This window comes from Canis lupus, chromosome 31, assembly GCF_003254725.2.
Source record: "Canis lupus dingo isolate Sandy chromosome 31, ASM325472v2, whole genome shotgun sequence".
Lineage (NCBI taxonomy): Eukaryota > Metazoa > Chordata > Mammalia > Carnivora > Canidae > Canis > Canis lupus.
Window position 1 is genome coordinate 15123062 of NC_064273.1, and position 15670 is coordinate 15138731.

Consider the following 15670-nt stretch of genomic DNA (forward strand, 5'->3'; position numbering starts at 1 on the left):
AGATTATAAAATGTAAAATGGAAATGAATGCATGTTTAACATTTTATATTAACACATTACTTATACTTTATATAATTCTGTGGCATTTTATGAGTTCTTGTTTTATCTCTATAGTTAGTGCTCAATTATTCAACCTAATAAAAAATGTAGCAGAGATACAGAGAAGACGATCTAGAATCCACCCTTTAAATGCCAAATTCTAAATCCCTTTTGAATTGACCTTAATTTTGTTGATTAGAATATAGTTGGGGAGGAGATAATTAAAATACCACTGAAGACCATGAATAAATAATGAACTAGCTACCCTGTTCAGAAATGTTTCTAGTTAGCAGCAATTATGTAACATAAAAACTTTTGTGCTTTTTATGTTTTGCCGTGTTCATAGTCAATTAGTTATAATTAGAAATATTTTTAATCTATTGTTTACTCATTAAGTAATAATATATGTGGGAATTTTACTCTGATAAAGATATCATGATGCTGTGAATCATTGTTCAGATAAAACATAGTTATGTGGATATAGTACCTTATGAATTTTGCATAAATAAATTTTTAAAAGCTCAATATATTAAATCACATAGAATTACATGTTTTGGAATAGAAAATAAAATAACATAATAATAAGTAATATAAAATAAAAATTAAAAATAATATATTAACTATTTCTGGGATATCAGTTAAATTCTTAAATTAGAAAATGAAGGAAATTCTTCATAAAATTATGTATTTTAAAAATAGAGTATTGTATGCATAAAAATTTTCTTAGTCTATGTTGATTGTCCTTAAATTTCATTTACATTTGCCTGTGGGGGTCACTTGACCTCTGATATCTGTCAGATATAGCAGGAATCATTGTGTTCAAGGCAGCCCATTCCATTTCAGCACAACTAAAAACTTTTTTTTTTTTTAAGTTATTATGTGCTTATCTTTTCTATTTTTTCTCCTGGGCACATTAAGGATAAATAAGTTTATGCTAACTCTACAAATATTTAAAGACTACTATTTTGCCTTTTCTAAGACTTCTCAAGATTATCCATCCTTTTGGCCCTCAATAATTTAATATGGCACAATTTCAGCTGCTTATTCATTTCAGAAGCTCTCATTTAGTTGTACATCCAGTTGATTCCACTCAGAGTATGGAAACCAGAAGTTCACACAATATTTCTTTTTTTTTTCTTTTTTTATTAAAGACTTTATTTATTTATTCATGATAGTCACACAGAAAGAGACAGAAAGGCAGAGACACAGGCAGAAGGAGAAGCAGGCTCCATGCTGGGAGCCCGACGTGGGATTCGATTCCGGGTCCCCAGGATCACGCCCCGGGCCAAAGGCAGGCGCCAAACCACTGCGCCACCCAGGGATCCCCTCACACAATATTTCTATTGAAGTATCTTACCAAGTGGACAAGTAGGGACATCCTAACACTTGGGACTATGATTTAAGTCATATTGTCATTGACACTGTTTTCCAGTGTGTCTCATTATAGTTCTCTCTCCATGAGAATTCATCTCCTACATCCTAGCTCAATAATGCCTCTTTCTGCACAATCTAATTTGTCCCTTATTAAACATCTTTTATCATCTCTTTTTTTCCTACTAAGCAAACATAAGTTTACTATGATGTTTGAGGCTTCTGTACTATGTAGACTTCAATGTCATTTTCTAGCCATAGTTCTTATAATTCATCTATTTACATATAGCACTTCTACAATATTCGATTATTTTAATTTGCTCAACACCCAGGAAATTTATGAGTCTTTTTATTTTTTTCTCTCTGTCACTCTACTTCTCCTTACAATTGTACCTGTCAAAATCCTACTAATTTTTTGAGGTCATTAAATCAACCTGCCATCTCCTTTAGAAAGCTCCTCTTGCTGCTCCCAACTATATGGAACCACTCCTTTTGAATTTTCTGATGTCACCTATTCTGCTATATTGTGTATTACATTCATGGTCACATGTGACTTAAAACTGCTAGACTTTGGGAAAAGAGCAACACTTAGTTCAGTTTTGAATTCTCAATATGGATTAGCTGAATGTTGCTTAATTTTATTCCTGTTACCAATTTGACTGGCTTTTTAATTTAATTTTATTAAAGTAATGCACAAAAGGAATGATTAAAGAGATATTTTTCATAACCACATGGGAATTTCTATGGTCAAATGACAATTTCTTTTAAAATCTTACAAATTTCTTTATTTTTTTTAAGATTTTATTTATTTATTAGAGAGAGAGAGATGGAAAGCATGAGTATGGAGGGGCAGAGGGATGAACAGACTCTCTGATGAGCAGAGAGCCTGACTCTGGGCTCCATCCCAGGACCCTGGGATCATGACCTGAGCCCAAGGCAGATGCTTAACTGACTGAGCCACTCAGGTGCCCATAAAATCGTGCAGGTTTCTTAAAATGTTTTTGAGAATTGGAATGAACCTCAGAGTCAGCCTAAAACCCAAAGGATTGAATATATTTTGTTAATTTAAGCATACAGTGAAACTTTCTTGAGCCTTAAGTTTTTCTTACAACTTCTTTCTATCTCTTTTTCTGCTTATTTCTCCATGAACCAAACCTATGCTTTCACACCTAACACTTCAATTAAGAAGAAAAAGTGTTGGATATGCACTGATGTGATGTAGAGATAGCAGCAACTGGAGAGGCAGCAGAACTTTGTGGAAGCTTGGAGATCCCTCTTAAGATGAAAACAAACTGATATAAAATATTTTGTGAGTGGGATGCCTGGGTGACTCCTCTATTGAACATCTGCCTTTGGCTCAGGGCGTGATCCTGGCCTGGGCATCAAGTCCCATATCAGGCTCCTCACAGGGAGCCTGCTTCTCCTTCTGCCTATGTCTCTGCCTCTCTCCCTCTGTGTCTCTCATGGGTAAGTAAATAAAATCGTTTTAAAAAATCATTTTGTGGGTAGTGAATACCTATGTAAAATTAACTGAACCTAGGAGATAAATATTGAAAGTTGTAGATTAGAGAATAGTTCAAATTCAAGTCTATCAACATTAGAAAGTAATATTTTCTAAAATTCAACATCACAAGAAAGATAAGGAAGTAAAGACAATATTACTTTGAAAACACTAAAATCATACTTATTTTAGAAAAAAAAGTACCTATGCTAAATGAAATGCAGATATCTAAAGGGCTATATACTTTTGAAAATGTAGTAATGTAACTATTTTTCTCCCTAGCCTACCACCTAAAACATTACCACAGTCAATTTTTGTTTGTTGAATGCTTTTGCATCATGAAAAGAACATAGTTATAATGCCTAACATTTATATAGCACTTGTGTCATGTGCCAAGCATTTTCTTATTTATTTATTTATTTATTTATTTATTTATTTATTTATTTACACAGTAACCAAATTAATGTTCAAAACATGCCTCTGAGGTCAAGTCCTGATTATCATCAACCCACTTCCCAGATGAGGGAACTAAGGCAGAGAGAAAACAGGACACTTGCCTAAATGGCAGTGCTGATTTAAACCTACCTGACTTCAGTCTCAATTTTAATGGTCTTTACTACTTCACTATGCTAACCCCTAGGCATTAGAAACAATTATGATTTCATTGAGAAAGGCCAACAAAGAAACACTTTCTTTGGGCTGTCTAGCCCTTTGGTGACCCCTCTATTTCTGAAGTTTTCATATGTTACTGACCTCATTCTTTCTGAATGTTCTGAACAAATGAGCCACTTCTGAGCACCCCAAGATGCTGCCCTGTATCAGTGCTGCCATCTCTACTGGGTCCCTTTGCTTCTAAGAGGTACAGAGAAACTCTAAGCATTGACAGTGCACAGATTTAGGGGGCCATTGCTCTATCAGGAGAGAGTTCTAAAGAAGGAGCCAAAAAGTTAAGGGGCTTAGATGTTCTTCCCTAAAGCAATGTTAATTCAAAGTTTATCTGTTTCATTTAGACTTTTCTGTCATTTAAAGTGAAGGCAAAGAACAAAAATCCCCTGCATGGATAAGAGGAACAGCAGGAGAGATTTAATTCTCTTCCATTTCAGAGGTAGGATGTTCTGACACATAAAAAAGCAGGTTGGAAGAAAAATGCCTCTGGGGGTGGGGAGAGATGTCTGGTAGATTATGAAATCAGTGGTATGAGAGTTGGAGAGAACCTATTAAATCCTATCATCCGTTCTCATTACACCACTGCCCCTGGTGGGCTCTGAACTGCTCTGACTTGTCTCATTTTAAATAACTCCAGCTACAGGACTTTCTCCAGAGACTCCATTTCCGACCCAACTATTTAAAACCTCCACCTGACATTCAACCTGCTTCACTTTGGTCATTTTCATCTTATTTCTTTAGTTATTTAATCTGTTGGCAAGCTGAAACCATTTTCCTCCTGTAATGTACTTATATTCTTCAAATATCAGTGGAATTATTTTATCTCTTATTATGATGACATAAAAGTAGAAAAATGATCATTTGAACATCAAAGACTTCAACTACATAAAAGGTATCTGTCATAGTCAATAGATATAAATGCTTTCTGTACTTTGCTCTAACTACTCTTGTCCAAGTGTGGTAGAGACATTTTTTTTTTATTACAATAAAGACAAAAAAGTGGTCAATTTATTTGACCATTTTTAGGCCAGGGTTCTTCAGAGGGCTGGGGTGATTATCACATTGGGATTAGTCTGTAGCTGTGCAGATTATAAAGTTATCCATAGAGGATCAGACTCTGGCAAGTCACTAATTCAAAGAGGATTAACTATGTATGGTAGTAGGGATGTCATAATTTTCATACTAAACATGTTTGGTCTATTGGGATTGGCCATCTACACAGAACACATTTTTGTTCATAGCTCCACACTGCTAACTAATTTAGCAGAATCCTGTTACTTTTCCTTTCAGATTATTTCCAGAATCTGACCTCTTCTCACTGCATCTGTTCCCACTGATCTAACAGTCCTATGGCCTCCTCTCTGGTTAGAGTAATAACTCTCCACTGGTCTTCCTGACAATGCCCTTGCCTTTCCATAAACTGTTCAACCAGCCAGTTTGAACCCTACCACTTTTACGCTCAAGAACCCAATAGCTCTTCATTTCATTGAGGAGAAAGCCAAAGCCATAGAAGACCCATTATTATCTGACCTCTACTAGCCCTGTTTAGTCCACATCAGCCATGCTGGCCTCCTGGCTTTTCTTCAAACAAGTCAGGCATACTCCCTTTAAAGCCTTTGTTCTGCTCATTCCCTCCATCTAGAATAATCTATACGGCTTATTCTTTCATTTCTGTAAAGTTTTGGTTTGAAAGTCACTTCTCAATGGGACCCCACCTAATCATGCTGTTTTAATCTGCAACAGCACCTCAGCTCACTTGCCCTCCCTGCTGCCTTACCAAGCTCTACGTATTTTCTCGGAGCGCTCATTCATATTTAGCATGCCTACAAGTTGTAATTACTTGTCATACATATTGCTTAGTTCTAGTTTATAATTTTTTTTCACTCCAAAATATGTGTTTCACGATTGCAGGAAATCTGGTTTATTTTTGTTCAAAGATATATTCTGAGTACCTTAAATAGGGACTGGGGCTTAAAACAAAAATACTTCTTGAATAAAGAAGTGGAAGAATTAATCAGCTGGGGCTTCTGCTGATGACTGAGGAAATAGATTATAAATAGATCAAAAGTAATCACTTTTTATTAAGCAATATTTTGATCAAGTTGAAGTAGTATGCTGAATCAAATTTTGTTATTCCAGGGAGGCTGTTGTCTAAAGGAACAGGATTAGACAGATAAATTTTTGCCCCCAAAAATGAACTCTTTAATGTCCTCCTAGCAATGTCATTCACAATTGACATTTAATCTGCTATTTACTTTTCAGGTTATAAAAATGAAACTCTGTAATAGAAGTGGCCATTGATAATAAATTACAATGCACATTTGCTCAGGTTATTTTTATGTTATAAGCAACTTCATGCAGTCAATAACTCACTCAATCAGAAATTACCTATTGAGTCAAAGTTGTAGACATTCATTCATATAAATTAAAACATAATTTTGTGTGTTCATTAGATTCAGGCACTAAAAATGGGCTAAGAACTTAAAGATGAAAAAGAGCAGTTTCTTTTTTTTTTTTGAAAAGAAACAAATAAGTAAGAAAATATAACACCACATGGCAGGAAAAACAGAAGAGGTGTTTATAATGTTTAATGGAAAAGGAAATTTTAACTCAGAAGTTCTAGATAGACTTTACAGAAGCGGTGATGTGAGATCTGTGTGCTCAATGCCTAGAGCCATGTCTGGTTAAAGTAAGATTGTAATGTATGTTGTTTGAATTGAACCATATTTTCATCAGTAATCTATTGACAAGTTATATTGTAGGATGGATTTTTGTCCAAGAAAATTATCTAAATGTAGAAATTTCTATTCTGTCCTTTTTGTAATATTCTTTATTTTATAAGATCTACATTACTTCTAGATTTGTAAAATCTCTGTTCAGTGATTAACTTGGTATTATAAATACATGCTTCCAAGGTTTTCATAGGTGGTCTTCCTGCTATGATTTATCTCCTGATAAGTCCCTAGAACTTCTGTTCTTCTTCATCAACTATTATTGTCTCCAATATTATTTTTCTGCCTGAAAGCTAATTCTAATATTCACATGAAAAGCTATTTACAGGGGCACCTGGGTGGCTCCGTGTCTGCCTTTGGCTCAGGTTGTGATCCCAGAGTCCTGGGGTCGAGTCCCACATTAGGCTCCCTGTGAGGAGCCTGCTTCTCCCTCTGTCTATGTCTCTGCCTCTCTCTCTGTTTCTCTCATGAATAAATAGAAATAAAAATAAATCTTAAAAAAAAAAAGCTATTTACAAACCTCATGACCATGCATTAGAATCAGCTGTTCCATAGTCCTTTTGCTATGGACTGATGGCTGTCTTTCCACAATTTATCTGTTGAAAGTCTAATCCCCATATGGTGGTGCTTGGAGGTAGGGCCTTTGAGAGATAATTAGGTCATGAAACCCTCATGATGGGATTAGGGACCTTATGAGAAGATATAGGAAAGAGTGCTCTATCTCTCTGTCTCTCTTTGACTCTCTCTCTCTCTCTCTCTCCCTCTCTCTCTGTGAGGATACAGTGAGAAGGCAGGTGTCTATGAAGGCGGAAAAGAGCTCTCACCAGAACCTGACCATGCTGGCATCCTGACCACAGCCTCGAGAACTGTGAGAAATAAATTATTGTTTAAATTAAACGGTCTGTGGTTTTCTGTCATAGAGGCTTAAACAGACTAAGATAGCTCCTCAGAAGAAGTAAATCTATTTTTTTTTAAATTTTTATTTATTTATGATAGTCACAGAGAGAGAGAGGCGCAGAGACACAGGCAGAGGGAGAAGCAGGCTCCATGCACTGGGAACCCGATGTGGGATTCGATCCCGGGTCTCCAGGATCGTGCCCTGGGCCAAAGGCAGGCGCCAAACCGCTGCGCCACCCAGGGATCCCAGAAGAAGTAAATCTATTATCTTTATTCCAAGGTAGCATAATCTTGTATATTGGGAATTCTAAGAAAGTCTTTAGAAACTGTTAGAGTTAATAAACAAGTTGCAGGGTACAAGACCAATATACAAAAATCAATTGTATTTCTCTACAACAGCAATAAATAATCAGAAAATGAAATCAAGGCAAAGTAGACCAAAGTTCAGAAAAGTTAATCGCCTCCTACAATCCAATTAGGAAACAGTAAGTGGCAGATCTAGGGCAACAACCCAAGTGTTTTTGTCTGTAATGGACTCAGTACTTTTCAATGTTTCATGAATATATAGGGTAAAAAAATTTTTTTTAATTACTCACTTTAACTTGCCTATTTATTTACCATTTTCATTTAAATGCATTTATTAGCCTATTTTTTTCTTTTCTTTTTTTTTTTTTAAGATTTTATTTATTTACACTGAGAGACACACAGAGCGAGCGAGCGAGAGAGAGACAGCCAGCCAGCCAGAGGGGAAGCAGGCTCCATGCAGGGAGCCTGATGTGGGACTCGATCCCTGGACTCCCTGATCACACCCTGGGCCGAAGGCAGGCACCAAACAGCTGAGCCCCTGTTTTTTCTTTTAAAAAGAAACTTTGAGGGATCCCTGGGTGGCGCAGCGGTTTGGCGCCTGCCTTTGGCCCAGGGCGCGATCCTGGAGACCCGGGATCGAATCCCACATCAGGCTCCTGGTGCATGGAGCCTGCTTCTCCCTCGGCCTGTGTCTCTGCCTCTCTCTCTCTCTCTGTCTGTGACTATCATAAAAAAAAAAAAAAAAAAAAAATTAAAAAAAATTAAAAAGAAACTTTGAAAAAACTGTCTTGAATATAATACTGTTCACATTAAACTAGAGAAACCACATACCACCTTCTTTTTGATTTTTGAATTATATATGAATTATACCTGAATCATTGTGAAAAGTATGGTCAAAATTTGGTCCAGTGAAAGGAGGAAAGGTGCTTCCCTGAATTCTTTCCCATTCATTATCATCATTTAGATCCTGGACCCAGAAACAAAAGCCGTCTTCAAAACTACAGTTAATTTTCTCATAATCTGTGAATTAAAAAAAGAAAACACACTTCAAATTTAGTCCATAGTGTGACTAATTGTAATCAATTGCATTGAAAATCTAGTCTTATACAGTATTATACATTTATTTTTTAATTTAATTTTATTTAAATTCAATTAATATATAGTGTGTTATTAGTTTCAGTGGTAGAATTTAGTGATTATATAATAACTGGTGATCATTCCATTACATGCCTCCTTAATGCCCATCATTCAGTTATGCCACCCCTCCCACTCCCTCTCCTCCAGCAATCTTCACTTTGTTTCCTATGGTTAAGAGTGTCTTATGGCTTGTCTCCCTCTCTGATTTCATCTTGTTTTATTCTTTCCTTCCTTCCTCTATGCAACTCTATATACTTATAATTGTCAGGCACACAGTCTTTTTAAAATTCATTGTAATTTTGTTTCATTCCACTTAGTTAAAAAAACAATGAAAACAGCTTTTTATTGCCAACTGTCTTAAATCTACGTGCTTCCTATTCCTTAGTAGGGCTTTAGCAAAAACAAGCTCCTTGTTCTTATTGTATTGCATCTTACCTCTGTTGGTTTACCCACATAAACTTCGTTTCATATTTTTCTCTCCTCTTTTTACTAAATTTAATACTTGGGTCAAAATTAAGTTGATGTGGAATATTCTCAGAATAACTTTTATGCATAAACTTTGTAATTTTTGTCAAATCGGTTGGGGTTTTTTTGAAGAACATGAACTATTTTCTAATTTCCCAATTTTTTCAATTATTAAATAGAGTTATACATAAGAGAGACTCATTAAAGAACTTGCATATGAAACAAATTATGACCTTGTTCTAAAATGTTAGGTTTTGATACTTTTAACATTCCATTACAATATTAAAGCATCTGAAGATTCAAAGGCTAAAGAATAAACAGTACTTACTGTTAAGCTCTGTGCTGTTAAATGCAGTGTATGTTGCATTAAATCCAATATAGTCATTTTCATCAGATTCTATAAGAAAGGTGGCAGTAACTTGGTTGGAAAAGATCCTAATTGTGTCAGGATTGGTTTCCCAGAGAGACGCTACAAAAAAAAAAAAAAAAGAAAAAAAGAATGACTATCATATGTACATATCTATCCATTTATCCATCTATCAGCTAATCCATCCATCTGTCCACCTATTATTAATTTATTGTTTTATCAGTTGATCTATCAATTTTATACCACTCATTAATAAAAGCATTAGTCATGATTAATTTTTACTTGAAATGCCTCTTCTGAGCATTAGAAAACCTCAAATTATTATGCATATTTATAGTTTGCAAAAACTATTTTTAATTATGAGCTATACAACACTATATACACATATAAAAAGATGTATTCCTTTATTGAGAAAGTTCCTGTAAGAAACACACAAGTTAAGCAGTTATAAAACTAAAATTTTGGCTCTATCAGGTATTTCTCATGAATAATGGCTAAAACTGATCACAATACTAGGAACCAGAATACTTCTTTGCTTGTTTACCCATATAACTGTAGGACCTTAAAATAATACTAGGTGACTGAAAGACTGTTTCTACAGAATCTTATAATGATTTTATCATTTTTTTCTATCTTGAATCTAAGCCAAATAAGAGGTATTTTCCCAGATTTTTGATTCTCTAGGGTTAGCATAGTGCTTGGCATGTGAAGTACTTTTATGAGGATTTACAAATTATTGTTATATGAAATTTGCTTTTACAAAAATTTATAATTTAGCAATACATTCTCAGGGGGGTGATATTGTCTCCAAGGGGGGTAAAAATTGGTTGTTAAGAGCCAAACTACCTTAATTTTTTAAAAGATTTTTTATTATTCATGAGAGATACAGAGAGAGTGGTAGAGACACAGGCAGAAGGAGAAGCAGGCTCCTCACGGGGAGTCCGATGTGTGACTTTATCCCCTGACCCGAGATCATGCCCTGAGCCAAAGGCAGATGCTCAACCGCTGAGCCACCCAGGTGTCCCAAATTACCTTAATTTTTAAATATATAAAGCCCAGATATATATACAATACATAACAGATGGCCAGGATATCAGGTCACCTAAAATTTTATGAGGAGAGCAATTATGAAAGAAAAGGGCTGAAAAGCTTTCTTAGTGGGGATGATAAGAAAAAAAAAAGGTAAGAAATAATGATTTAGTGTTTTAGTTTGACAATCTGAACTGGGTATCATATTCGGGTTATGAAATTACCACATTCACAGGTGGGAAACAAAGCACCACTGTTATTGTATTCCCCAAAAGGATAGTTTTATGAACTATTGAAAATTCTGTGCTTATCATACAGAAATTAGCAAAAAAAAGGTCATATATGCATGATAATTTCAATAGAATGTAACAGAACATGAATAAGTGTGGATTCACATCTTGCTCTTTCCCAAAAAATGTTGTGTTGTTGTATTGTTTTTTCAGTATTTTCTTGTGAAGAGCCACATTGGTTATTTAGACTCTTCTCACCGGCGTACTACCTTATGCTTCTCATATTGAAAACCTTGGTAGTCAATCAGTATTTAGTCACTTAACGTGTGTGAATATTCTAAAAACTTTGCTTTAAAATGTATCTTCTTTCTTTCTTTCTTTCTTTCTTTCTTTCTTTCTTTCTTTCTTTCTTTCCTTCTTTCTTTCTTATAGCAATGGATTTTTTTGAGACAGTGGTTTCCGGTTGGATTTAAATGTGGCTACTGGTTCAGTGGCACCCTTGATGGTTGTAATGTGGTCCCCATGTTGTCTAATGTTATTGCACTAGTCTACAGGTGCAGAGGTTTCTATTCTGAGGTCCATTAACATGGCTACACATAACAGACAAATATAAACTTCTGGAAATGTAGAATATTTGTGTCTGTAGATACTTTGTAAAGCTTTCATCAGATTTTAACAAATCCTTGACTAGAAAGTGTCCCAGAACCATAGTAACAGTGGAAGGCATGTATCTTAATGCATTTGGGAAGGCAGGAAAGGGTAGTGATTAAGAACAGAGACTCCAGAGTCAGCATGAGATTTAATCCTGGCATGTGTTACTAAACTTCTATGTTCTTCAGTTTCCTCTGTTGTTATATAATAATATTTCCCATAAACATTTGTAATAAAGACTAAATAAGTAATATGATACAGTGACTGGTGCATAGTAAATGCTCAGTGAATATAGCTATTGTTTTTCCATTTCTCCTTCTGGGTTGTAAGCCCTGAAAACAGATTATATGATGCTTTCTGTGCCTCTGTCCCTGTGTCTGAATATAGGAAAATTTCAGTCAATATTTGGATGCATGAATTACAGTCTGAGTAAATACAGTAATAAGTCAGCCTCCATTAAAGAGTCAGGTTTTGAGTTGAAAAACAGAACAACCACCTAATAATTAAGGTGATTTTTTAATAGATAAGATAATGACTTTTTAGAGAATATTTCCTTAAGAAAATCTAGTCTACTATTAAAAACTCAACACTTCTATAGATATTAATTTGCATAAACTTGCCAAGTAGTCACACTTAAACGTGGATTGATTCAGCATTTGTCTTCTAACCGTAAAGCCAGTTAATAGGTTTTATGAAAGAGGAAAGCATGATTAAAATGCAGGGACATGGGGATCCCCTGGGTGGCTCAGCGGTTTCGCGCCTGCCATTGGCCCGGGGTCGTGATCCTGGAGTCCCGGGATCGAGTCCCACGTCAGGCTCCCAGCATGGAGCCTGCTTCTCCCTCTGCCTGTGTCTCTGCCTCTCTCTCTCTCTTCTCTCTCTCTCTATGTCTATCATAATTAAATAAAAATAAATCTTTAAAAAAAATGCAGGGACATTTTAAAGGACAATGGGCAAGAATGACAGACTTTTTAGAGTATGATTCAACAGATCTAGCTTAAAACTATTTATTTTAACTAACTTATAAGAGTAGGAATTTTGCCACCAGAGTTTTATCTTTGTGTGTTGTATAGGATTTCTAATATATTCAACACATTTTATTAAGCGCTCACTGAATTTGGTATGGTGCTAAGTGCTGATGGCATGGAGAAGAAATAGCCAGGTTCCCCTATTAGAAAAGTTTGGACTGATGCATTATTTTAAAAACAAACAAACAAACAAACAAACAAAAAAACCCCTACCCCATTCTTATGAAAGAAATGCCATGGGAATACTGAAGAAGTAATTCCTAATTTTCCCAAACACCATAATTGGAGAATCTTCAAGAGGCTCTAGGAAGGTGAATACCTTAAGCTAATGCTTGTTTCCATAGTGAATAAATACTTCTAAGTTATGCAAAAGGATTTTAATAAAAGCACAAGGTTTATAAAAATGCTTTACCTTGAAAAATAGTTGCATCTATTATTTAATGCCATATTCACAATATAACTTTTGTTGTAGGATAAGTTGACAACTGAGGAAGATTCACTGTGTTCTGTATCTTTGGCTATATCTAAACACACTTCTGTGTGCTTCAGTTTTAAAAGCATGCCTTTAAAATGTTAGGCTACCATATTAGGGATATGTTGTTAGCAGTCCTTTGGGAATGGAGTGACAGCTAAGCACTGGATATAAAGAATGGCATGACAACTATATACTCAGGAACATATTTTCTGGGATTGACAATTCAAAATCAGTTCCAGGGTGCTCACCCAGGCTATTTTTGTTGTCTTTCCTTGAGAATGCATTAAAAATGTCTACGTATTTTTCTGAACAAAAAAATAAATGAACATACTTACATTTTCCACCACCTCCAGACCCAATATTGATAGATTAGTACAACTGAACTGAATATTATACCTTCATCACTGAAACTTAAATAAATATTTTTGAACAAATTCTCCTGTTATTCTATTCTGATTAACCTCAATTCACTAATTATTTGGAGAAGATACTCTTGCATTCTATATCATTTTTCTTTATGTGATGATCATCCTACTCTGACACTTTCTACCAGTTGAAGAAGTTTTGCATCCCTATATGTAAAAATGATGGAAAATTCCTTTAGAATTTGTTTATATTGACTTACCTCTAATCAGTTATGTAATTATTTTATGGTGCTGGATACTTTAATTTTCTTATTAATTTCTCTAGATAATCTTAATTTTCCTAATTTAATTAAAGTGATCTATATATTTTCAATGTAATAAAATAACAACCATATTTGAAATATATTCTGAATTGGAATTTATTAGAAGTAAACATTTTATATATCTCTCAAAGGAGCTTGCTAAAATATTTAGAAAAAGATGGGACCATGAATCAAGAATTAAAGTATTGGCATTATTACAAAATAAAATAGCTTTAGGGCAGCCCTGGTGGCTCAGCTGTTTAGCGCCACCTTCAGCCCAGGGTATGACCCTGGAGACCCAGGATCAAGTCCCACGTCGGGCTCCCTGCATGGAGCCTGCTTCTCCTTCTGCCTGTGTCTCTGCCTCTCTCTCTCTGTGTCTCGTGAATAAATAAATAAAATCTTAAAAAATAAAAAAATAGAATCTTTAAAAAATAAAATAAAAATAAAATAGCTTTAGAGTTGAGCAATGCTATTGATCTTCATGTATTACATGCTATAATACCGTGATATGTAAATCTGTTAGTCTAAATTTAAATCAACAAATACTGAGTTTTTAATATATCAGGCACTGTGCTAGATGCTGGAGGTAAGATATTTGTTGCCTTCTTAAAAAAAGGTATTATTTTTAATTTTAAAATGTAATTTTAATAGCCAATGTCATTTCTCCTATATTTTCAAGTTATGATTATAATATTTAATTTTAAAAACTTTAAAATGGATTTATATTTCAAAAAGACCTTAAAATTTAAACAACTACCTATTTGTTATAATTTAAATACACTGTCATAGATTTTTGTCTATTTGGATATTTAATTTCTGTATTGATTTTTTATGATAGTCATTTGTACATTATTCACATTAGTATGCCTGGTGATTCTAAGATTTATTTATGAATTAGTGATAATCTAAGCATATGAAAATGAGTTAGAATAGCATTTAGGCAAATCATGGTATTTGAGGAATAAAGGAACATGAGGGTAACTTACATCTGTCACTTTTAGACAACTTGCCTCTATGAATTTTGTTTTCATCATCTATAGAAGAAAAATTATAATAGCACCTACATAATATGGTCTGAGGGAGCATTTATTGAGTTAACTTAAAGTGTTGAGAATACTATTTTGCATATTGCAAGTCATTAGCATATGCTTAAATTTACTATTAATATCACATTAGCCCTTGGAGAAATTTATATTACTTGGCTTATTTGTTTATTAATGTAAATATTTAATTGATTACAATTTTAAGGAACTTGACTTATAATCACAGAAATAAGCAGATTATCAAATGGCTGGCTCATTTGGTTTAGCCAAATGTGACTTACTATGAATTCATCTATTTTATGTATATTCACTATTATATTTGTACTTGGAGCTTTTAAAACACATTGAGTAATTGCATTGTATTTGAAGTCAGAGAGTTTTAAGTTTCATTTCTGCGTCTAACACTAACTAGCTCCATGGACTTGTGGTCATTTAACCTCTTAGACCTCATTTTCCTCTCCTGTAGTGCCTACTTTGCAGGTTTATTGAAAATACTAAGAATAGCCACACAAAACACTCAGTATAGTCAATGTTACACAATACTACTCAAAACAAAGTACCTATCTTATGCTTAAATATTTCTCAAATTGATTAATTAATGAAAAACACTTATTAGATAGGATTCACTTTTCATTATTCAGGAGCACAATCTGAGAGCCAAAATAGTTTTTAAAGAATGCAGCTATTACATAAACTTGAGAAACAGGTGTCACTTGCAACTTTATGTCAGCTCTACACTTGACTCTCTCTCCAAAATGGAAGGAAAACTAGTTATTCCCTGGACTCCATTTTTATATCCTCTTCTTCATCCTTATTTTATTTCCTCTTGGAACTCCACTCCTACTTTTGTGGGTATCAGAATGGTAGGTCCATGGATTTTGAGACCAGACAAATAATGTGAAGTGGGCACATGTGTATTAGTTCATTCCCTGACTTCTTAGCTTTCATCAGTGTCCACGTACATAATGACAAAATGGTTATAGAAGAGCCATACCACCTACACCTACCATTTTCTGAGTCTACATCCTGGGCTAGTCATTGTTTTACCCATTTTATTTGGAGT

General features: G+C 34.5%; 1 protein-coding gene across 1 annotated transcript in view; it reads right to left on the reverse strand.

Annotated features, from left to right (window-relative positions):
- The window catches only part of TMPRSS15 (transmembrane serine protease 15), a 118104-nt gene that overhangs the window by 68413 nt on the left and 34021 nt on the right, over nucleotides 1-15670 (reverse strand). The window contains exons 9-10 of the mRNA XM_025449835.3: nucleotides 9443-9583; nucleotides 8383-8532 (exon numbers count right to left, since the gene is read on the reverse strand). Of these exons, the coding sequence (XP_025305620.2) occupies nucleotides 8383-8532; nucleotides 9443-9583 (291 nt within the window). The remainder of the gene's footprint in view (nucleotides 1-8382; nucleotides 8533-9442; nucleotides 9584-15670) is intronic.